The following is a 24,038-nucleotide window of genomic DNA, read 5'->3' as shown; positions in this document are numbered from 1 at the left end:
ATCAGGTGCACGTTTCCAGGGAGGTAATAATAATCGTTTATTGTCACAAGTAGGCTTCAATGAAGTTACTGTGACAAGCCCCTAGTCGCCACTTTCCGGCACCTGTTCTGGGAGTCCGGTCCCTGTCATATTCTACGCCCTGCGTTCTACCCCAATGGTGTTTAATGCTCACTGAATCACAGAATGGCTACAGCACAGAATGAGGCCATTCAGCCCGCCGTGATCCTGCCGGCTCTCTGCAAGAGCAATTCAACTAATCCTAATCCCTTGCATTTATGTGGCACCTTTCACCAGCACCAGAAGTTCCAAAGCACATGACTGGTAATGAAGTGTAGTTACTACTTTACTGCTTTAATACAGGACCTAAAGAAGATGGAGGCTGATCTTTAGAATGGTTGTGGGTAGAATAAAAACGCAAAAGAATATAACTTGGTTTCCATAAAAAACCTAATTCAGTTCCACTCTTTGTGTGACATCTAATATGACCTGGGGTCATACTGCCACTGAGACAAAGATCGACCCAGTGAATTACAACATAAAAGGTCAAGGACTAGGGAAGACCATTCAGACAATTACATAGAATATACATCACAGAAAAAGGACATTCCAGCCAACTGGTCTGTGGCGGTGTTTATACTCCACACAGGTCTCCTTCCACTCAATCGACCTAAACTTAGCCTTTACAAATCTTTCTATTTAATTTTCTCAGTTAATACTCAGTTAACGTTCCTTTGAAAACACCAAAGCTATCTGTCTCAACCTCTTCCTATGGTAGCTCATTCCGCATTCTCTGTTTTTCTCCTTCCCAGAGATCAAGGACCCCAGGGCCAAATATTGGTGGATAATCAGAGGCGAGCAGCTCTATTGAACAGTGGCTGTTGGTGCTACAACACCCACCCGAGGCCTAGTATCGTAGCTGGATCCCAGACCACAACTGAGTGATAGCGGGACGGGAGTCACATGGGGTTGGATCTGAGAGGGGTGGAAGCAGCAAGGGCAGGGATGTGGCTCTTCGCAGGTCACCCCCCCTCCCGCCCCCCTCGCCGCCCGCCTCCAACCACCCACCTCCTCCCTTCCCAATAACTAGTCTTTAAATCATACACTGAGTGCCTCTGAATATGGGGTTCCCAAGTGGGCGGCAGGTTGGCGCAGTGGTTAGCACTGCTGCCTCACAGCGCCGAGGATCGAACCCGGCTCCGGGTCACTGTCCGTGTGGAGTTTGCACATTCTCCCCGTGGTCTGCCTGGGTCTCACTCCTACAACCTAAAGATGTGCAAGGTAGGTGGATTGGCCACGCTAAATTGCCCCTCAATTGGAAAATTGGGTACTTTAAATTTTTAATTAAAAAAAAAAAGGGGCTCCCTCACTGGTAACCAACAAGCAACTGTAATGATGCACTTTTACAAACTTCATTAAAGTACACAGAAGGTGTTTATTGTTAAGAATTATACAGCAGGCACATGGTTGAAGGCAGCCGACATATCACTTTGCCTGAGAGGATTCCCTCACCCCTAGGGTGAGTCTCTAATCTGAGCCCCCCATTGGCCATCCAGGTCATGTGACCCTTACTCTGCTGTGTTGCCCTTAAAATAAAAATCCCCACATTCCTCCCCTTTAACTCCTTTATACAATCTTCGTGTAGCCCTAAATTCTAACTAAACATTGGGCGAAATTCTCCAGCTCGTGACGGCGTAAACGCAAACCGCGATGAGGCGGAGAATTGGGCATCCGGCCAAAATCGAGATCAATGCCAGTCGCCGATTTGGGCGCCGTGCTCCAGTCCCTGGCTGCGTGATTAACGAGGTTTGCGGCCCACGCCGACGGTGGCATGCGAAACCGACATTTGTATGCATTTAAATGTGATTTTGCAGATTGGACATGGTATGTTCTGCCCTCCCACGATGCTCTGCTCCTCTCAGTCTCACAAACATGGACTGGGCACCATGGCTGCAGAATGGGAGCGGGATGAGGAAACAAACTCACAGCAACCCGGCACCAATATCATAAATTGTACTAAAAACTGACCATTCTCCAGGGTCATTTGGTTTCCATCCCAGCATTATAAATGGGTGGGATCAATACAAATGCCCTTACTAGAATCTTCCAATATTCTTGTCATACAGGAATCATTCTTTTAGATTGATAAATCACACACATCACTCAATTATTGACAAAAAGTGGCAAAGGAAAATTAAATACCAGTTAGCCAAACATCCATTGTTATGAATAGTTCACATCTAGAATTAAGGATAGGGTGGCTGAACACTTTGAAATATTTCAGCTGATCAGAGGGAACCAGCATGGAGTTATAAAGGGTAGGTCACAGCTGAATTGCTCTTTTGAAAAAGAGATTGAAGTAGCGGACAGCAGAGATGAAGGTGTAAAATTGCAAAGAGAGAAGGGCAGCTCGGTCGGCACAGTGGTTAGCACTACTGCCTTATGGCACCGAGCAGCCGGGTTCGATCCCGGCCCCGGGCTCCAGAGCTCCAGCCCTCTCTGATTGGGCCGACTGGATGAAGAGCCCACCTCTGGCGCTTACTTGGATAGCAAGCTCGGAGATGGCCAATGTGAAGGCCTCTTCCTGTGAGACCGTCTCATTGCTGGCATGTGTGGGTGTGTATGGGTACACCCACAGTTAATCCCAATGTTGGGGCCCCAAAGCCCAGTAAAAATCCGGTCCTCTGGGGTTTAGTCAGGCCCCCCGGTTAATATAGTGTGCGTGCCCCAACGATGCCACCAGGATGCCACACAGACATTGAAACTAGTTTCACCCTCCTCTGCGGTGCACACTTCTCCCATGTCTGAACTGTGGCAAGTCAAAATGGTGGACTGTGGTGGCGCTTTGGGAAAAACAGTGTAAATCTCTCCTCTGCCATTTTAAATACTCTTCCTAGACCTCCCATCATTCCTGCTAAGTGAAAGTGGTCCTTAACTGCCTACATTACTGAGGAACTCAGACTAGAAGTCCTGCAGCGAGTAACTCACCTCCTGATTCCCCAAACCTGTCCATCATCTACAAGGCACAAGTCAGGAGAGTGATGGAATACGCTCCACGTACCTGGATGAGGGCAGCTCCAACAGCACGAAAGGAGCTTAACCCCATCCAGGATAAAGCAGCCCGCTAGGCTGGCATCCCATCCACAAACATTCACTCCCTCCACCAACGGTGCACAGTGGCAACAGTGTGTGCCATCTAAAAATGCACTGCAAGAATTCACCAAGGCTCCTTCGGCAGCTCCTGCCAAACTCATCTAGAAGGACGATGGCAGCAGATACACGGGAACCCCACCACCTGGAGGCTCACCTCCAAGTCACTCACCACCCCGGCTTGGAAATATAGAGCCGTTCCTTCACAGTCGCTGAGCAGAAACCCTGGAACTCTCTCCCTAACAGCACGGTGGGTGTACCTACATCACATAGACTGCAGCGGTTCAAGAAGGCAGCTCACCATCACCTTTGCAAGGGGAATCAGAGAAGGACAATAGGAATGCTGGCCTAGCCAGCGACGCTCATGTCCCTTGACTGAGTTTTCAAGAAGAGACTGAGTACAACTGAGTAACAGCCAAGAACGTTGAGCAATTTAAAAAGGAAATTCACTGCAATGCAAGACACTTGGCTTCTGGCAGTTTTTATTAGAACCTTCACACACATCACATTAAACCAGTAAACATAGCTTTGCCAACATTAACTTCAAAGCAAAATATTTACATTACCTCTTATCAAAGTACCACCAAGCCTGGCAATAAACAACTGTTTCCTGTTTGGCGCACACATGCCCTTAATAGCTCACAGGTTCAGGCCTGTTTTTCTCCATTTAACTGAATTGTTTATATGTACTGGAGCAAAATAATAGACAATGGGATTCTCGGTCTCGCCAGCCCCGTTTTGTGGCTCGGCGCGCCCCCTGCCGGCAATGGGATCCTCCGCCCCGGCAGCGGTCAATGGGGTTTCCCATTGTGGCCACCCCCACCCCCTCGGCAAAGCCGTGAGTGCGCTGCCGGCGAAGCGGAGGATCCCACCGACCGAGAATCCCGGCCAAGGTGTCAACCTTTGTAATTATTCCACTTTCACCTCAACTATGTTACAGGCTATCAGGCCGATGGCAGTGCAGCCTTTAGCACCCACATTGCTGCTACTCAACCAGTTTGCATTCCTGCATTATGACAATGCTGAAATCTGAGATTGGCTCAACAATCATGTGTTACATCTCACAAACATCCTGCAGCATAGATAATTTCCCACGCTGTGGCCAGAGAGCCACAGACTGTCAGTGTCAATAGGCACTTCACAAGACCACCTCTCTCGAGTTTGTTCTAAACATAAAAACCAGGCCATTCGGCCCTTCTTAAGGGTCCTTAACCCTCCTTAAGGGCAGCACGGTAGCATGGTGGTTAGCATAAATGCTTCACAGCTCCAGGGTCCCAGGTTCAATTCCCGGCTGGGTCACTGTCTGTGCGGAGTCTGCACGTCCTCCCCGTGTGTGCGTGGGTTTCCTCCAGGTGCTCCGGTTTCCTCCCACAGTCCAAAGATGTGCGGGTTAGGTGGATTGGCCAGGCTAAATTGCCCTTAGTGTCCGAAAAAAAAAAAGGTTAATGGGGCTGTAGAGTTACTGGTGGATACGTGGGCTTGAGTAGGGTGATCATTGCTCGGCACAACATCGGGGGCCGAAGGGCCTGTTCTGTGCTGTACTGTTCTAAATTCTAAATTCTTGTGTGTACTTGTGCTGCATTTTCCCCAACCGCACAGCTTTGCTCTTTGGCTGTTACCCATGCTCGGCCGTTCAATTTGCCATAGATGTACTTTAATCGCAAGCATCATAGTCCTGAGGGATCTGGACAGTAGATAGAGGGAAACGGCCATTGGTGGTAGGGTCGCAAACTAGTGGCCAAGAATTTAAGGCGATTGGCAACATGTGGAAAAGAATACTTTTCTCAGTAAATGGTTAGGATCTGGAATACACTGTCTGAGAGTGTGATGGAAACTGCTTCCATAAGAGAATTGGATTAACTGTAAAGAACAAAGAGAATAAAGAACAATGCAGCACAGGAACAGGCCCTTCGGCCCTCCAAGCCTGCACCAGTCATGATACCAACCTTGGCCAAAACCCTCAGCATTTCCTTGTGTCGTATTCCTCTATACCCATCCTAACCATGTATTTGTTGAGATGCCTTTTGAACACCGTTAATGTATCTGCTTCTGCAACCTCCCCTGGCAACGCGTTCCAGGCATTCACCACCCGCTGCGTAAAGAATCTGCCTCGCACATCTGCTCTGAACTTTGCCCCACGGACCTTAAACCTATGCCCCTGGTGACTGACCCCTCCACCCTGGGAAAGAGTGCCTGCCCATCCACTCTATCCATGCCCCTCATAATCTTAGTAGACATCTATCAGGTCACCCCTCAACCTTCGTCATTCTGATGAAAACAGTAAAGATTTGCAGGTCTACAGGGAAAAGGCAGGGCATCAGGATTAACTGAGTTGCTCTTGCAGGGAGCTAGAATGGAATGGATGGACCAAATGGGCTCCTTCTGTTTTGTAACCATTCCATGATTCTACAAAGCATTAGCCATCAGTTACCTATGCATGTTTCCCCTCAGATTTCATTGTGCATTGTCGCACCTTTGGCCATTCACTGTACAAACAATTTGAGAAGGAGGCAGAGGAGATTTAGGGGTAGGGTTGCCAAATTGGGTTGAATGGATTCCCGGAGGTTTCATCACTCGATTTTTCCCCCAGTTCCAACCGTTAGTCATCCAACATATCCATCCTTGTCAGGGACTGCCTTCCTACTACAACTGAAATAGCAAAAAGTCTTTTTACCCAATTGAATAATGTTTGGCTGTCAAGCAAAGAGCCTCCCCCCCGCCCCATTTTCAACATTTTTATGACTGGTGAAAAGAAATGTTCAAAGAAAATGACGATAATTTTCTTAACGCCCTGATGCTTTTACTCCAGGATTGTGCAGAGCAGTGTCCTGGAAGTTGACCATCCATTCCTGGAGGCCAACCATAACTCTATTTAGAGGTTGTATACCAGACTGGGTGCTTCTACCGTAGCTAATCAATTAGGGCTACACAGGGCTAAATGGTTGATTCTCCAACTTAAGGGAGCGACGTATGAGAAAGGATTGACTCCTCTGGTCCTCTCTCTCTGGAGAAGACCGAGACGAAAAATGGTACTAAAAGGACAAAGTCAATATAGTCTGCTTTCTTCTTCGAGGGGGAGAGCAGACTGGTGGTGATTTAATCTGAGGGTCACCACACCTCAAGGGAGGAGGAAGGTTGAAAAGCAGGGCCTTCATGAATAACATTAAGCCAGTATGGGTATTGAACCCACACTGTTGGCCACTCTCTGCTTTATGAACCAGCCGCTCAGCCAATTGAGCTAAACCAGCCCAGTAAGTGTGGGGAGCTGATTGCCAACAGGTGTTGTGGGATAAGAAACCATTACAGGTTTCAAGGTTTCAAGAAGGAACTAAACAATGGGGTTTGGAATTATGTACATTGTGATATATAAATCATCCCAGCATATAAGATAACCCCACCTGTTCAGTAAAATAAAGTCAAAATACCACAGATGCTGGAGATATCTGACATACAAGCAAAAAAATGCTATAAAAATTCAGCAGATCTGGCAGTATTCACAGAGGGACAAAGAGGGTTGTTTTAAGTCCAATATAACTCCCTCGGGGGAGCTTCCGGTGGCCTGATGCAAGGAGAAGACGTGCACGAGGTGGCTCCCGCTCGAAAACTGACCCTTTTCCTGCATCCACGGGTCTTTCACTTCTTGATGTACCATCAATTGAACGCGAGACGAGTTACTGAACAAAAGTATGGCTTTAATCAGCTAGATGTTAGCCCTGTGGTCGATTACAGTATAAGGACGACCGCCGGGAGTACTGGGTATTTATACCCCACCCTGGAGGCGGGGTTAACTCAGCCTCTCGACCAATCGGGGAGCCGTCACATGACTGGTCTCAACCAACCGGTCGAGAGGCACATGACTGACCAGGGCCAATGGTAAGCCAGTGTTCTGCACCAATGGCAGGCAGCTATGCTAATCATACCACCACGTTCACCCCTTGCGGAGAAAGAAGCAGGGGGGGGGGGTGACAATGAGAGCTGGGGGGGAGGAGAACTGGTGGTATGAGTAGTAAGGAGAGAAGGAAAAAAAATGTATCCTTGGCTTCCCACTGGCCCAGACATTTAACAACAGTACATAGTGTCCATACAAGGTCCATGGTGGTGTTGAAAGTTAAATGGACTCGATCAGCCTTTTTGTTGCCCGTGACGGCCTGGCAGACCGCCGCAGTGGAGTTGGTGACGCTGGTTCAGCCGATGGTGGTGGTTCAGCTGATGTCCTGGACTCCGGGAGCGATGGTCCTTGAACTGTCTCCGTAACCTGGGCTGGTGGGGGAGACGCCATGGATGGGGGAGGGGTGGCCTGGGTGGGGCGCTGGGGGGGAAAGGGACAGGTGGGGGGGGGGTCTGTGGTGAAGGGGGAGAGGGCCGCACGCCGGCGGGTGCCAGGTCCCGGAGGGAGACCGTGTCCCGCCGACCGTCGGGGTACTCCGCGTACGCATACTGCAGGTTAGCGTGGAGTAACTGGACTTGTTCCACCAACGGGTCGGACTTGTGCACCCGCACATGCTTCCGGAGCAAGATGGGTCCAGGGGCGGCCAGCCACATCGGGAGAGGGGATCCGGAGGATTACTTCCTGGGGAAAACAAGAAGACGTTCATGATGTGTCTGATTTGTTGTGGTACAGAGGAGGGAGCGGATAGAATGTAGGGCATTGGGGATAACCTCTTGCCATCGGGAAATAGGGAGATCTCTGGACCGGAGGGCCAGTTGTATGGTCTTCCAGATGGTACCATTCTCCCGCTCGACCTGTCCGTTACCCCGAGGGTTATAGCTGGTCGTCCTGCTAGAGGCAATGCCCCTGTTGAGCAGGAATTGACGCAGCTCGTCGCTGATAAAGGAGGACCCCCGATCGCTATGTATGTACGCGGGGTAGCCAAACAGGGAGAAGATGGAGAGGAGGGCCTTAATGACGGTCGATGTGGTCATGTCGGGGCAGGAAATGGCGAAGGGGAAGCGGGAGTATTCATCGATCACCGTCAGGAAGTAAATGTTGCGGTTGCTAGAGGGAAGGGGCCCCTTGAAGTCAATGCTGAGACGTTCGAAGGGGCGGGATGCTTTGATCAGGTGTGCGCGCTCGGGGAGGTAGAAGTGCGGTTTGCACTCTGCGCAGATGTGGCAGTCACGGGATACTGTCCTGACTTCCTCGATGGAGAAGGGCAGGTTGCGGGTCTTTATGAAATGATAGAAACGGGTCACCCCTGGATGGCAGAGGTCCGCGTGGAGGGAGCGGAGGCGGTCTATCTGCACGATGGCGCAGGTACCGCGGGACAGGGCATCAGGAGGCTCATTGAGCTTCCCAGGACAATACAAGATATCGTAGTTGTACGTGGACAACTCGATCCGCCACCGCAAGATCTTGTCGTTCTTAATCTTGCCCCTCTGTGCATTATCGAACATGAATGCCACTGAACGTTGGTCTGTGAGGAGGGTAAACTTCCTGCCGGCCAAATAGTGCCTCCAGTGTCGCACAGCTTCGACTATGGCCTGGGCTTCCTTTTCCACTGAGGCGTGGTGGAGTTCGGAAGCCTGGAGTGTTCTGGAGAAGAAGGCCACGGGTCTGCCCGCTTGGTTCAGGGTGGCCGCCAGAGCTACTTCTATGGAATACAATGTTGACAAATGTGAGGTTATCCAATGGAATACAATGTTGACAAATGTGAGGTTATCCAATGGAATACAATGTTGACAAATGTGAGGTTATCCATTTTGGTAGGAATAACAGCAAACGGGATTATTATTTAAACGATAAAATATTAAAGCATGCCGCTGTTCAGAGAGACTTGGGTGTGCTAGTGCATGAGTCACAGAAGGTTGGTTTACAAGTGCAACAGGTGATTAAGAAGGCAAATGGAATTTTGTCCTTCATTGCTAGAGGGATGGAGTTTAAGACTAGGGAGGTTATGTTGCAATTGTATAAGGTGTTAGTGCGGCCACACCTGGAGTATTGTGTTCAGTTTTGGTCTCCTTACTTGAGAAAGGACGTACTGGCGCTGGAGGGTGTGCAGAGGAGATTCACTAGGTTAATCCCAGAGCTGAAGGGGTTGGATTATGAGGAGAGGTTGAGTAGACTGGGACTGTACTCGTTGGAATTTAGAAGGATGAGGGGGGATCTTATAGAAACATTTAAAATTATGAAGGGAATAGATAGGATAGATGCGGGCAGGTTGTTTCCACTGGCGGGTGACAGCAGAACTAGGGGGCATAGCCTCAAAATAAGGGGAAGTAGATTTAGAACTGAGTTTAGGAGGAACTTCTTCACCCAAAGGGTTGTGAATCTATGGAATTCCTTGCCCAGTGAAGCAGTTGAGGCTCCTTCATTACATGTTTTTAAGGTAAAGATAGATAGTTTTTTGAAGAATAAAGGGATTAAGGGTTATGGTGTTCGGGCCGGAAAGTGGAGCTGAGTCCACAAAAGATCAGCCATGATCTCATTGAATGGCGGAGCAGGCTCGAGGGGCCAGATGGCCTACTCCTGCTCCTAGTTCTTATGTTCTTATGTTCTTATGTTCTTATGATGCGTCACTCTCGACCTGGAAGGGGAGGGACTCGTCAATGGCGCGCATCGTGGCCTTTGCGATGTCCGCTTTGATGCGGCTAAAGGCCTGGCAGGCCTCTGACGACGGCGGGAAGGTCGTGGACTGAATGAGGGGACGGGCCTTGTCGGCGTAATTGGGAACACATTGGGCGTAGTAAGCGAAGAAACCCAGGCAGCGTTTAAGGGATTTGAGGGTATTGGAGAGAGGGAATTTCATCAGGGGGCGCATGCGTTCGGGGTCGGGGCTGCAGACAGTGAGGGGGGGTATAGGGCCGCCGAATTGGAAGGTCAAGCTCTGCAGGTTGCACTGGAAGTCCAGTCCTAGGAGTGCCGGTGCGCAAAGGTCGGGGAGGACAAGGAGTTTATAATTTTAAAAAACCTTCCCTTGGACCGTGAGGTCCGCGATGCAGCACCTGGTGATGCAGACGGAGTGCGAACCTGAGGCTAACCCGATTTTGTGTTTTACAAGATGGACAGGGAGCGCGCAGCGACTTACCGTGTCAGGGTGTACGAAGCTTTCCGTGCTCCCGGAGTCCAGCAGGCAGCCCATCTCGTGCCCGTTGAGGTGGATTAGCGTCATTGTCTTGGCGAGCGTGCGTGGATGTGACTGGTCGAGCTGAATGACCGCGAGCTGTGGAGAAGATCCATCGTCGTACTCGTCGTCGGCCGAGTAGGTGCTGGCAGGACCTCGTGTGCCAGTCCAGGATGGCGGTGCCCAGGATCCGCACGTGGAGTCGGGGCCCCAAGATGGCGGCGCCCAGGACCCGCACGTGGAGTCGGGGCCCCATGATGGCGGCGCCCAGGACGCGCACGTGGCGTCCGGGGCCCAAGATGGCGGTGCCCGCGGGACCCTCGTGGTTGCTGGGGGCAGGGTTAGCGGTGCCGGCGGGCCGATCGGAGCGGCTGAGAGCCGGGGCAGAGAGGCGCTTAGGCCGGGCGCAGGGGCCCGGGGGCGGGGGGGGAGAGATTGGCGCGGTGCGCTGGAAGGGCCCGGAAGGGCCCGGAAGGGGAGATCCCCGGTCGCTGCGCGGCACAGCAGCGACCGGTTGGCCTGGCAGACTGAAGAAAAATGGCCCTTCTTCCCGCAGCTCTTACAAAGGGCGGAACGGGCCGGGCAGCGCGGGCGAGGGTGTTTGGCGAACCCACAGAAATAGCAGCGGGGCCCCGCGGACTTGTCGGGGCGTCCCGCGGCGCAGGCCTGAGGGGGGTCGGGAGCGGCGGATGGCGGTGGGTAAGCGTGCCAGGAGGCCCAGGGTGCTGCACCGCGGCTGGGGATATAGGCGCGGCCGTTTAAGTCAGCGACCTCCAGGGAGGTGGAGAGAGTCTGTGCCTCAGTTAGGCTGAGGTCGTTTTTTTCCAGCAGCCGCTGGCGGATAGCGGCAGACTGCATCCCAGCCACGTAAGCATCTCTGATCAAAAGTTCCATGTGCTCAGTGGATGAAACTTGGAGGCAGGCGCAATTCCTCCCCAGGACAGCGAGGGCCTGGTAAAAATCGTCTAAGGACTCACCGGGGAACTGTTGTCTGGTAGCCAGCAGATGTCGGGCGAACACTCTGTTTACCGGCTTAAGAAACTGTCCTATCAGCTTATCCCTGGCCGTGCGTACTCTTTTTCTTCCCCTATCATCACGTAGGCCGCCATGCCCACGCTGGAATGGAGAATATGAAGCTTCTGTGCCATGGTGGGGGGGCTGCTTGCGGTCGCCAGGTAGCCATCGAAACACGCCAGCCAATGCTTGAAGATTTCTGATGCGTTCGGAGTTTGCGGGCTGATGCGGAGGCATTCGGGCTTGATCCGGAGCTCCATCTTCAAATTTCTAGCTGATTAAATTGATGTACCATCAATTGAACGCGAGACGAGTTGCTGAACAAAAGTATAGTAAGAAGTCTTACAACACCGTGCTCTTACTGTGCTCACCCCAGTCCAACGCCGGCATCTCCACATCATGAACAAAAGTATGGCTTTAATCAGCTAGATGTTAGCCCTGCGATCGATTACAGTATAAGGACGACCGCCGGGAGTACTGGGTATTTATACCCCGCCCTGGAGGCAGGGTAACTCAGCATCCCGACCAATCGGGGAGCCGTCACATGACTGGTCTCAACCAACCGGTCGAGAGGCACATGACCGACCAGGGCCAATGGTAAGCCAGTGTTCTGCACCAATGGCAGGCAGCTATGCTAATCATACCACCACACTTCTCAGGAACTCTTAAAGTTCAGCGGTGTAGAGTTCTCCCTTCCATTAGATGTCCAAGGGAGGCACCCTCCGACCGAGATTTGAAAATGTATTGGGCTGATGCAGTCTGGTAAGGCCCAAGGCCCGGATGGCATTCCAATTGAATTTTACAATACATTCTCGGAACAGCTCGCACCTGTTATTTATTATGTTTGATGACTTCCTATCCCGGGGCTCATCGTCTCCGCCCCGTACACAAGCCTCTATTTCTGTGCTCCTCAGGAGGAACAAGGACCTAACTCCAGTTCATTCCAACCCACCTCGCTTTTAAACGCGGATGTTAAGCCGCTCGCTAAGGTTCCGGCGCCCCAGTTGGAGCCTTGCCTCCCAAATATAATTTTGGAGGATCACATAGGATTTGTAAAGGGCCATTAATTATCAGCCAATGTACATCGCCTTTATTCTTTCCCCCGCCCTGGCTCCTGAACCTGAGGTGATAGTATCTTTTGACGCTGAAAAAACATTTGATAGGGTGGAATAGGGATATTTATTTGAGATTCTCGGGAGATTTGGATGCGGCCATAAATTTGCCTCGTGGATCCGCCTGCTTTATAACTACAACACTGGCATCTACCCGGCAACGTGGAAAATTGCCCAGGTGTGCCTTGTGCAGAAGAAACAGGACAAATCCAACCCAGCCAATTACCATCCTATCAGTCCATCATCTCCATCATCAACAAAGTGATGGAAGGAGTCATCAACAGTGTTTTTAAGTGACACTTACTCACGAACGCTCAGTTTGGGTTCTGCCAGGGTCACTCAGCTCCTGGCCTTATTACAGCCTTGGTTCAAACAAGGACAAAAGAGCTGAATGCTGGAGGTGAGGTGAGAGTGACTGCCCTTGACATCAAGGCAGCATGTGACTAAGTATGGCATCAAGGAGAATCTAGCTAAACTGGAGTCTATGGAAATCGGGGGAAAACCCTCCGCTGGTTGGCGTCATACCCGGCACAAACGAAGATGGTTGTGGTGGTTGGAGGTCAATCATCTCAGCTCCAGGACATCACTGCAGGTGTTCCTCAATATAGTGTCCTAGGCCCAACCATCTTCAGCTGTTTCATCAATGGCTTCCCATCTATCATAAGGACAGAACTAGGGAAGCTAGCACATGACTGCACAATGTTCAGCACCATTCGCGACTGTTCAGATAAGGGAGCGGACCATGTCAGCACGGTAGCATAGTGGTTAGCATAAATGCTTCACAGCTCCAGGGTCCCAGGTTCGATTCCCGGCTGGGTCACTGTCTGTGCGGAGTCTGCACGTCCTCCCCGTGTGTGCGTGGGTTTCCTCTGGGTGCTCCGGTTTCCTCCCACAGTCCAAAGATGTGCGGGTTAGGTGGATTGGCCATGCTAAATTGCCCGTAGTGTCCTAAAAAGTAGGTTTAAGGTTGGGGGGGGGTTGTTGGGTTACGGGTATAGGGTGGATATGTGGGTTTGAGTAGGGTGATCATGGCTCGGCACAACATCGAGGGCTGAAGGGCCTGTTCTGTGCTGTACTGTTCTATGTTCTATGTCCAAATCCAACAAGACCAGGAAAATATCCAGGCTTGGGCTGACAAGTGGCAAGTTACATTTGTGCCACACAAATGCCAGGCAATGACCATCTCCTACAAGAGAGAATCTAACCATTGCCCCTTGACATTCAATGGCATTACCATCGCTGGATCCCCCATAATCAACTTCCTGGGGTTACCATTGATCAGAAACTGAATGGACTAGCCATATTAACACTGTGTCTACCAGAGCAGGTCAAAGGTTAGAAATCCTACAGCGAGTAACTCACCTCCTGACCCCTCAAAACCTGTCCACCGTCTACAAGGTACAAGTCAGGAGTGTAATGGAATACTCTCCACTTGCCTGGATGATTGCAGCTCCAACAACACTCAAGAAGCTCGACACCATCCAGGACAAAGCAGCCCACTTGATTGCTCTCTCTTCCGCAAACAAACCCTCCACCACCGACGCACAGTAGCAGCAGTGTGTACTATTTACAAGGTACACTGCTGTAACTCACCAAGGTTCCTTACTCAGCACCTTCCAAACCCACGGCCACTACCATCTAGAAGGACAACAGCAGCAGATACCTAGAAACACCACCAACTGGTGGTTCCCCTCCAAGTCACTCACCACCCTGACTTGGAAATACATCGCCGTTCCTTCACTGTCGCTGGGGCAAAATCGTGGAATTCCCTCCCTAACAGCACAGTGGATGTACCTACACCTCAAGGGCTGCAGCGGTTCAAGGAGGCAACTTACCAGCACCTCTAAAAGGCAACTAGAGATGGGCAATAAATTCTGGCTAAACCGGCAACGTCCATCCTGTAAATGATTTAAAAAAAATAATGCTCCTACGGCCAGTGTTCACACGGACACTCGCTGCTCAGATTACTTCCTCTTAAATTGGGGCACCAGACAGGACTGCCCACTTTCTCCACTCTTGTTGGCCCTAGCAATAGAGCTGTTCTCTATAGCTTTGAGGACCTCTAATCAATTGAGGGGTATTAGTCGTGAGGGGGTGGAGCATCAGGTATCTCTTTAAGCTGATGTCCTGCTTCTATATATTACAGACGCAACTCCCTCCATCAATGGTGTATTGAAGACACTTAGTACCTTCGGCTCCTTCTCTGGTTATAAATTAAATCTGGGTAGGACTTCCGGTTGCGGCTATGACCAGCTAAGTCGCACGTTTGGCTGCTCCTGCGAGGAAGGTGTTTTCGGGCCGATTGGAGGGCCCCTAACGGCGCTGGAACGACGATTCCCGGTGGGGGAAGGTTCCCAGAGGAGAACCCTGCAAAACTTATGGTCGTCACCCGAAGTGGGGCAGAAAAAAAAGCGGCAGCAGCTCCCCGAAAAAAGCGGGGGAAGAAACCCAAAATGGCGGCCGGCGGCGCACCCGAGGACTGGAGGAAATGGGCGGAGGAGCAGCAGGCCGTTCTCCTGCGCTTCTTCACGGAGCTGAAAGTGGAGCTGCTGGAGTCGATGAACGCGACGACCACCAGGCTGATGGGAGCCCAGGCGACCCAAGAGGCGTCAATTCGGGAGCTGCAGCAGGAGATGGCTGTGAGGGAGGAGGAGGTCACGGTCCTCGTGGGAAAGGTGGAGGTGCACGAGGCACTCCACCTGAAATGGCAAAACCAACTGGAGGGGATGGATACCCGCATGAGGCGGAAAAACCTGAGGATCCTGGGCCTGGCAGAAGGGCTGGAGGGGTCGGACCTCCCGAGGTATGTGGCAGAAATGCTGGGCTCACTGATGGGGGCAGGGGCCGTCCCTTCGCCCCTGGAACTGGAGGAGGCCTACAGAGTAATGGCCAGGAAGCCAAGAGCAAACGAACCCCCGAGGGCGGTGCTGGTTCGGTTCCAGCGACTCAGTGACCGGGAGAGGGTGCTGAGGTGGGCCAAGAGAGAGAGGAGCAGCAAATGGGAGAACTCGACGGTGAGGATCTACCAGGACTGGAGTGCGGAGGTGGCAAAGCGGCGGGCCCGGTTCAACCGGACGAAGGCGGTGCTGCATGCCAAGAGAATCAGATTCGGGATGCTGCAGCCAGCGCGCTTGTGGGTGACCTATAAGGACCAGCACCACTATTTCGAGTCCCCGGAGGAGGCGTGGGCCTTTGTCCAGGAAGAAAAGCTGGACTCGAACTAGAACCAGGGGATACTTGGCGGTCGTTGCCGCTCTGGTACTTTAAGCTGGACACGTGGCTTTCTTTTGGTTGGATTTTCACTTGGCTGTATTTTTGGACCCCTTTTTTTTCTCTCTACCAGTTTTTTTCTTTTTTCTGTTATTTATAATGTTATGTTGGGGGGGCGGGGTGGGGGGGGAGTGCCGGGGGTATGTGTTTCTTGTGGGGGTTTTTTTTATCGGTGTGGGATCGGGGACAGGGGTGGAACTGAAGATGGAGGGGTGGGGAGTGGCAGGGCGAAAGCGCGGGCTTTCCTCTGGTTTCCCGCGCGCGGGGCAGAGGAGGGAGGAGGGTGGGAGGAAGGGGCGTGGTCAGCAATGAACATAGAACATAGAACAGTACAGCACAGAACAGGCCCTTCGGCCCTCGATGTTGTGCCGAGCAATGATCACCCTACTTAAACCCACGTAACCCGTATACCCGTAACCCAACAATCCCCCCATTAACCTTACACTACGGGCAATTTAGCATGGCCAATCCACCTAACCCGCACATCTTTGGACTGTGGGAGGAAACCGGAGCACCCGGAGGAAACCCACGCACACACGGGGAGGACGTGCAGACTCCACACAGACAGTGACCCAGCCGGGAATCGAACCTGGGACCACTGGAGCTGTGAAGCATTGATGCTAACCACCATGCTACCGTGAGGCCCCTTTTTTTTTTTTTTTTTTTTTATGCAATGGCTCCCTTTCCCGCGCTGGAGCGGGGTCAAGGAGGGGTGGTAAGGGGGGGGGATGTCCCCCATGCCGGGAGGAGTCGGATTGTGGCAGGGGCAGCCAGGTCAGCGTAAACCAGCTGACTTACGGAAGTGCTATGGAGGGTGCATCGCGGCTAGGAAGGGTCCTAGCCTGGGGGGGAGGGGGGAAGGGGGGGCTACCGGGTTGCTGCTGAAAAGGCCAGGGAGGAGAAGTTGAGGACCGGAGGGGTGGGGGGAGGGCGCCATCGCCATGGGGAGCGGGTCAGAAGGGGAGGGCTGACTCGGGGCGAGCAGGTGACAGGATATGGCTAGTCGGCAGGGGAGAGGGGCGGGCTGCCCTTCGACCCGGCTGATCACTTGGAATGTGAGGGGGCTGAATGGGCCGGTCAAGAGAACGAGAGTAATCTCGCATTTGAAGGGACTGAAGGCGGATGTAGCAATGCTACAAGAGACCCATTTGAAGGTGGCGGACCAGGTCCGCCTGAGAAGGGGGTGGGTGGGACAGGTGTTCCACTCAGGACTGGACGCAAAGAACCGGGGGGTGGCGATCCTGGTAGGGAAGAGGGTGTCGTTCGTGGCGGCGGAGGTGGTGGCGGATAAAGAGGGTAGATATGTCATGGTGAAGGGTAGGCTACAGGGGGAGAAAGTGGTGATGGTTAATGTGTATGCCCCGAATTGGGACGACGCTGGCTTCATGAGGCGCCTACTGGGCCTCATTCCGGACCTGGAGGCAGGGGGCCTGATCATGGGGGGGGACTTCAACACAGTGCTGGACCCCGTGCTGGACAGATCGAGTTCAAGGACGAGTAGGAGGCCGGCAGCGGCAGAAGTGTTAAAGGGGTTTATGGAGCAGATGGGAGGGGTAGATCCCTGGAGGTTTGGGAGGCCGAGGGCGAGGGAGTATTCCTTTTTCTCCCATGTCCACAGAGTCTATTCTAGAATTGACTTCTTTGTATTGAGCAGGGGACTGATCCCGAAAGTACGGGAAGTGGAGTACTCGGCCATAGCGGTCTCAGACCATGCGCCACACTGGGTAGATTTGGAAATGGGGGAGGCGCGAGACCAGCATCCGCTGTGGCGCCTGGATGTGGGGTTGCTGGCGGATGAGGAGGTGTGTAAGAGGGTCCGGAAGAGCATTGAAAGATATCTGGACACTAATGACACGGGGGAGGTGCAGGTGGGGATGGTCTGGGAGGCCCTGAAGGCGGTGATCCGGGGGGAGCTGATCTCCATACGGGCACATAGGGAAAGGAGGGAGAGACAGGAGAGGGAGAGGCTGGTGGGGGAGCTTTTGGACGTGGATAGGAGATATGCGGAGGCACCAGAGGAGGGGCTGTTGGGGGAACGGCGCAGTTTGCAGGCTAAGTTCGACCTGTTGACCACCAGAAAGGCAGAGACACAGTGGAGAAGGGCGCAGGGCGCGATTTATGAATATGGGGAAAAGGCGAGTAGGATGTTGGCGCATCAGCTCCGCAAGCGGGATGTGGCTAGAGAAATTGGGGGAGTGAGGGAGAGGGGTGGGAACGTAGTGCAGAAGGGGCCAGAAGTAAATGGGGTCTTCAGAGACTTCTATAAGGAGCTGTATCTGTCAGAGCCGCCGACGAGGGGAGGGGGGATGGAGGGCTTCTTGAACAAATTGAGGTTCCCCAAGGTCCAAGAGGAGCTGGTAGAGGGGCTGGGGGCGCCGATAGGGTTAGAGGAGCTAGTCAAGGGGATTGGGCATATGCAGACGGGGAAGGCGCGGGGGCCAGACGGGTTCCCGGTGGAATTTTACAAAAAATATGCGGATTTGGTGGGCCCTGTGCTGGTACGAGCCTTCAACGAGGCATGGGAGGGGGGGGCTCTGCCCCCGACAATGTCGCAGGCACTGATCTCTCTGATCTTGAAGCGGGACAAGGACCCCGTGCAGTGTGGGTCATATAGGCCTATCTCGCTCCTGAATGTGGACGCCAAGCTGCTGGCAAAGATCCTGGCTACCAGGATAGAGGATTGTGTGCCAGGGGTGATACACGAGGACCAGACGGGTTTTGTGAAAGGGCGGCAGCTTAATACGAACGTGCAGAGACTGCTATACGTCATCATGATGCCGGCAGTGGAGGGTGAGGCGGAGATAATGGTGGCATTGGACGCGGAGAAAGCATTTGATAGGGTGGAGTGGAAGTACCTGTGGGAGACGCTGGAACGGTTTGGATTTGGGGAGGGATTTATTAAATGGGTGAAGCTGCTCTATTCGGCCCCGACGGCAAGTGTAGTGACGAATGGTAGGAGATCGGAGTATTTTGGGCTCCACCGGGGGACCAGACAGGGGTGCCCCTTGTCCCCCCTGCTCTTCGCACTGGCAATTGAACCGTTGGCGATGGCACTGAGGGGCTCAGGGGGGTGGAGAGGGCTGACAAGGGGCGGGGAGGAGCACCGGGTATCGCTGTACGCGGACGACCTGCTGCTATACGTGGCAGACCCAGAAGGGGGAATGCCGGAGGTGATGGAACTGCTAGCAGAATTTGGGGACTTTTCGGGGTACAAGCTAAACTTGGGCAAGAGTGAGGTATTTGTGATACACCCAGGGGACCAGGAAGAGGGAATCGGGAGACTCCCGTTTAAGAGAGCAGGAAAGAGTTTTAGATATTTAGGGGTGCAGGTGGCAAGGAACTGGGAGACTCTCCACAAGCTGAACTTCTCCAGGCTGGTGGAACAGATGGAGGAGGAATTTAAAAGGTGGGACATGGTGCCGCTGTCGCTGGCGGGCAGAGTGCAGTCCGTTAAAATGACGGTCCTCCCGAGGTTTTTGTTTTTATTTCAGTGCTTGCCCATCTTCCTCCCTAGGGCCTTCTTCAAAAAGGTGACGAGTAGCATCATGAGCTACGTGTGGACGCACGGCACCCCAAGGGTGAGGAGGGTCTTCTTGGAGCGGAGTAGGGATAGTGGAGGGCTGGCATTACCCAATCTTTCGGGGTATTACTGGGCGGCAAATGTATCGATGGTGCGCAAGTGGATGATGGAAGGGGAGGGGGCAGCTTGGAAACGAATGGAGAGGGCGTCCTGTGGCAACATAAGCCTGGGGGCCCTAGTAACGGCGCCATGGCCGCTCCCTCCCACGAGGTACACCACGAGCCCGGTGGTGGCGGCCACCCTCAAGATCTGGGGGCAGTGGAGGCGACACAGGGGGGAAGTGGGAGGTCTGATGGAGGCACCGTTAAGAGGGAACCATAGATTCATCCCGGGGAACATGGACGGGGGATTTCAGAGCTGGCACAGGGTGGGCATCAGGCAGCTGAAGGATCTGTTTGTAGATGGGAGGTTTGCGAGCCTGAGAGAGCTGGAGGAGAAATTCGGGCTCCCCCCGGGAAACATGTTTAGACATTTGCAGGTGAAGACATTTGCTAGACGCCAGGTGGAAGGGTTTCCCTTGCTCCCCAGTAGGGGGGGCGAGTGATAGGGTGCTCTCGGGGGTCTGGGTCGGAGGGGGGAGGATATCAGACATCTACAAAGTAATGCAGGAGGCGGAGGAGGCATCAGTAGAGGAGCTGAAAGCCAAGTGGGAGGGGGAGCTGGGAGAACAGATAGAGGATGGCACATGGGCTGATGCCCTGGAGAGGGTTAATTCTTCCTCCTCGTGTGCGAGGCTTAGCCTCATTCAATTTAAGGTGCTACATAGAGCCCATATGACGGGGACAAGGATGAGTCGGTTCTTTGGGGGTGAGGACAGATGTGTCAGGTGTTCGGGAAGTCCAGCGAACCATGTCCATATGTTTTGGGCATGTCCGGCACTGGAGGAGTTCTGGAAGGGGGTGGCAAGGACGGTGTCGAGGGTGGTGGGATCCAGGGTCAAACCAGGATGGGGACTTGCGATCTTTGGGGTTGGGGTGGAGCCGGGGGTACAGGAGGCGAGAGAGGCCGGAGTACTGGCCTTTGCGTCCCTAGTTGCTCGAAGAAGGATACTATTACAGTGGAAGGACGCGAGGCCTCCAAGCGTGGAAACTTGGATTAATGACATGGCAAGCTTTATTCAGTTGGAAAGGGTTAAATTCGCCCTGAGAGGGTCGGTACAAGGGTTCTTCAGGCGGTGGCAGCCTTTCCTCGACTTTTTGGCTCAGAGATAGGGTACAGAGGTCGCAGCAGCAGCAACCCGGGGGGGGAGGGGAGGGGGGGGAGGGGGGGGGGGGGTGGCAACAACGGTTGTGGTGGGTTATTTACGGTTGAAATGCGGGCAAATTTGCTCGCAGTTCATGTTTGATGTTGATTGTTGCTTTGTTTGTTTTTGGGGAAGGGGGGAGGGGGGGAGGGACAACGCGCGCGCGAGTTCGGGCGGGGGGGGGGGATATTTGTTAAGAGGGAATATTTTGTAATATTTCATAGTTAGTTGGGGTAAATATCTTCATGCAAAAAATTCTTTCAATAAAAATTATTTAAAAAAAATAATTAAATCTGGGTAAGCGTGTCTGTTTTCCAGATAACCCCAGGAAGGCGAGTCCAATTGGACACGTTGCCTTTCTGCCTCTCTAATATACGTTTTTGTTACTTGGGGGTCCAGGTAGCACACAGTTGGGCCTCACTTCACAAGTTGAATTACTCAATCCTGACCAATAATGGTAAAACGGACCGACAGGTAGGACCTTTGGTAGGTAGGATTCAAACAATAAAAACAAACATACTCCCTTGTGCATCTGCAACCAGAACTCCAATGGAAACTCAGAGGTGAATGTGGACCAGACAGTGTGGTCTCACCAGATTATGACCCCCCCCCCCCCCCCCCCCCCAAGGCTACTATGGAATTAAGTCGCACCACAGTGTTTGACTCTCTGATGGTGGAGGGTGTGGGTGAGCGATGTTACACGTTATCTATACCGGGGTCTGTAAATTCCTCTTCTGTGCTGCCGGCAGGGCTGGAGTCAAGGACTTGACTAGTGGACATCATCGGTCGCTTCCCAGATGGCCTGAGAGAGAAAGGGGAAGCCATTAGTGCATGGCAGGGGCCTGAGAGAGAAAGGGGAAGCCATTAGTGCATGGCAGAGGCCTGAGAAAGAAAGGGGAAGCCATTAGTGCATGGCAGAGGCCTGAGAAAGAAAGGGGAAGCCATTAGTGCATGGCAGAGGCCTGAGAGAGAAAGGGGAAGCCATTAGTGCATGGCAGAGGCCTGAGAGAGAAAGGGGAAGCCATTAGTGCATGGCAGAGGCCTGAGAGAGAAAGGGGAAGCCATTAGTGCATGGCAGAGGCCTGAGAGAGAAAGGGGAAGCCATTAGTGCATGGCAGAGGCCTGAGAGAGAAAGGGGAAGCCATTAGTGCATGGCAGAGGCCTGAGAAAGAAAGGGGAAGCCATTAGTGCATGGCAGAGGCCTGAGAGAGAAAGGGGAAGCCATTAGTGCAGTGGTTCCCAACGTGGGGCGTACGCCCCACAGGGGGGCAATTTGATTTTTAAGGGGGGCAATTGAGCGGGACTGAGGAGGTCTGGGTCCAAATTTTCGATTTTGATTTTTTTTGGATTTTCCAGCAGATAAACATATGTAGTTTTTGTTTCAGATGTTATTTTGAGTAAATAATTTTTTTTGGGTAAAAAAGGTCTTTATTGTGTAGTTATTACATAATAACCGCGCCAAAATGCATAATATTTGACTAGAAAATAGACAGTAAGATAATACACATAGTTTAGGCTGGCGTATCATATGAACTTGAGTGTGACGAATATCATCAATATATTTATTTCAGTCACAAACCCTATGCATAAAATGAGTAGTGCAAGCAAGAAGAAAGTTCGTCAGTATTCAGAGGAATATTTAAAACTTGGTTTCATACCCGCTGTCCATGATGAACGGTCACCTTTCTGCCTCTTATGCCAACAATGCTTGACCAACGAATCAATGAAACGAGGTCGTTGAGGCGCATTTGAAGGCGAAACATAGTGCGTATGTAAATTCAGATTTGAATTACTTCAAATCTTTAAAGGATAAGTTTGAAAAAAGATCAACAATAAAGTCTCTGTTCACTGCACAAACTGTTACTGTCAGTCGTACTCTTGAGGCTAGTTATGAAATTTCTTTACTCATTGCTAAATCTGGAAAAAATCATACTATAGGGGAGGATTTAATTAAACCATCAATATCAGCATTTCTTAAAACAGTTCTGGAAAAAGATGACAAAGATGTTAAAGCCATGCCACTCAGTAACAACACTGTTAGGAGAAGAATAGATGAAATGAGTGAAGATATTGAAACACAACTTATTGAAAAGCTGAAATCAAGAAAATTCTCAGTACAAATGGATGAATCAACTGTGAGAGACGGTGAGGCCTTATTGCTAACCTATGTAAGATATATTGATAAATGTGAATTTGCTGAAGAAATGTTATTCTGCAAATCGTTAGAGACCACCACTACCGCCACTGATATATATAATAAACTAAAACACTACTTAGATGTCAATAATATACCAATGGAAAACATAACATCTTGTGCAGCTGATGGTGCTCCTGTTATGATTGGCAAGAAAAATAGCTGCTTAAAATTGATGAAAGATGAGAATCCGGAAATGCTTCTTGTGCACTGTGTTATTCATAGAGAGAACATAGTGTCGAAAAATATTTCTCCTGTACTTAATGAGGTACTGAAATCAGTTATAAAATCTATCAATGCTATCAAAGTTAATGCCAAATGTGAGCGTCTTTTCAAGCAATTTTGTGAAGATAACAATGCAGACCATGTGAGACTTTTACTTCACACTGAGGTACGGTGGCTTTCGAAGGGGAATTGTTTGAAAAGATTCATGGAACTATTTGATGAGCTTAGTGACTTTTTAAGTGAAAAGCCTGAAATGAAGCACCTGCTAACCGTTGATGGAAAAGCGTTTGTGAGTTATTTAGCAGATATTTTTGAAAAACTGAATGTGTTGAATAAACAACTTCAAGGAACAAATAAAACTCTTGTTGATGCAAAGGCGAAGATATTTGGCTTTATTTCATTTATCGAGTTATGCCAAAAACATATTAGTGCCTAATATAAAATCTCTTTGCAGCAGGCATGAAGCACAAGGGTCTCACTAACTTTATTCTAATTATCTTGAGGTGAGCTCAAATGGTATTTTGCATTTGATAGGTACCTTTACTTTATTGTACAATAATTTAAATGATCGAAGTATTACAGAAAAAGCTTCCATTCAAATTAGTTTGTGTTGTATAACATTTCAGTTCTCTATTATATGTTTTGAAACTTTATTTGCTGTTTTCGTATGAGACAATCCACAAATATTTCAATATTCTAATATAGAAATTTTCTCTCTCTTTATTACCTCTTTATCATATTTATCATTATTATTATTTTTTCTTGTAATTTCTTGCTCAGAACTTTAACTGTCTTTTGTTTATTTCATTTTTCTTTTTCATGGATGCCATGTTCTTTTGAAGCTTGTTTAAACCAAGGTATTGGCGTTTTACGCTTCTAGCTGAAACGGAGTTCACTTTTTAAATTATAAGAATTATATATCACCATATGGGGTGGGGGGCATCAGGATTTTAGAGGTGATAAGGTGGGGCATGGCCAAAGAAAGGTTGGGAACCACTGCATTAGTGCATGGCAGGGGCCTGAGAAAGAAAGGGGAAGCCATTAGTGCATGGCAGGGGCCTGAGAAAGAAAGGGGAAGCCATTAGTGCATGGCAGGGGCCTGAGAAGCAACAACATTGTTGTCTGCAATGGTGGATCCTCACTTGGTTTATCGCCGTCGACCTCACCATCAGCACAGGAACGGTCCACATCC

General features: G+C 51.1%; 1 protein-coding gene across 1 annotated transcript; it reads left to right on the top strand.

Moving 5' to 3' along the window:
* The first annotated feature begins 21,955 nt into the window (after window positions 1-21,955).
* On the top strand, window positions 21,956-23,282 carry LOC119968688 (zinc finger BED domain-containing protein 5-like). Its single transcript, XM_038801285.1, is given in 2 exon segments — window positions 21,956-22,164; window positions 22,166-23,282. Coding segments are annotated over 2 exon segments (1,326 nt in total).
* The last annotated feature ends 756 nt before the right edge of the window (window positions 23,283-24,038 follow it).

The sequence above is a fragment of the Scyliorhinus canicula genome, chromosome 7 (genome assembly GCF_902713615.1).
Source record: "Scyliorhinus canicula chromosome 7, sScyCan1.1, whole genome shotgun sequence".
NCBI classification, from domain to species: domain Eukaryota; kingdom Metazoa; phylum Chordata; class Chondrichthyes; order Carcharhiniformes; family Scyliorhinidae; genus Scyliorhinus; species Scyliorhinus canicula.
This window is presented reverse-complemented; position numbering and strand designations above follow the sequence as displayed.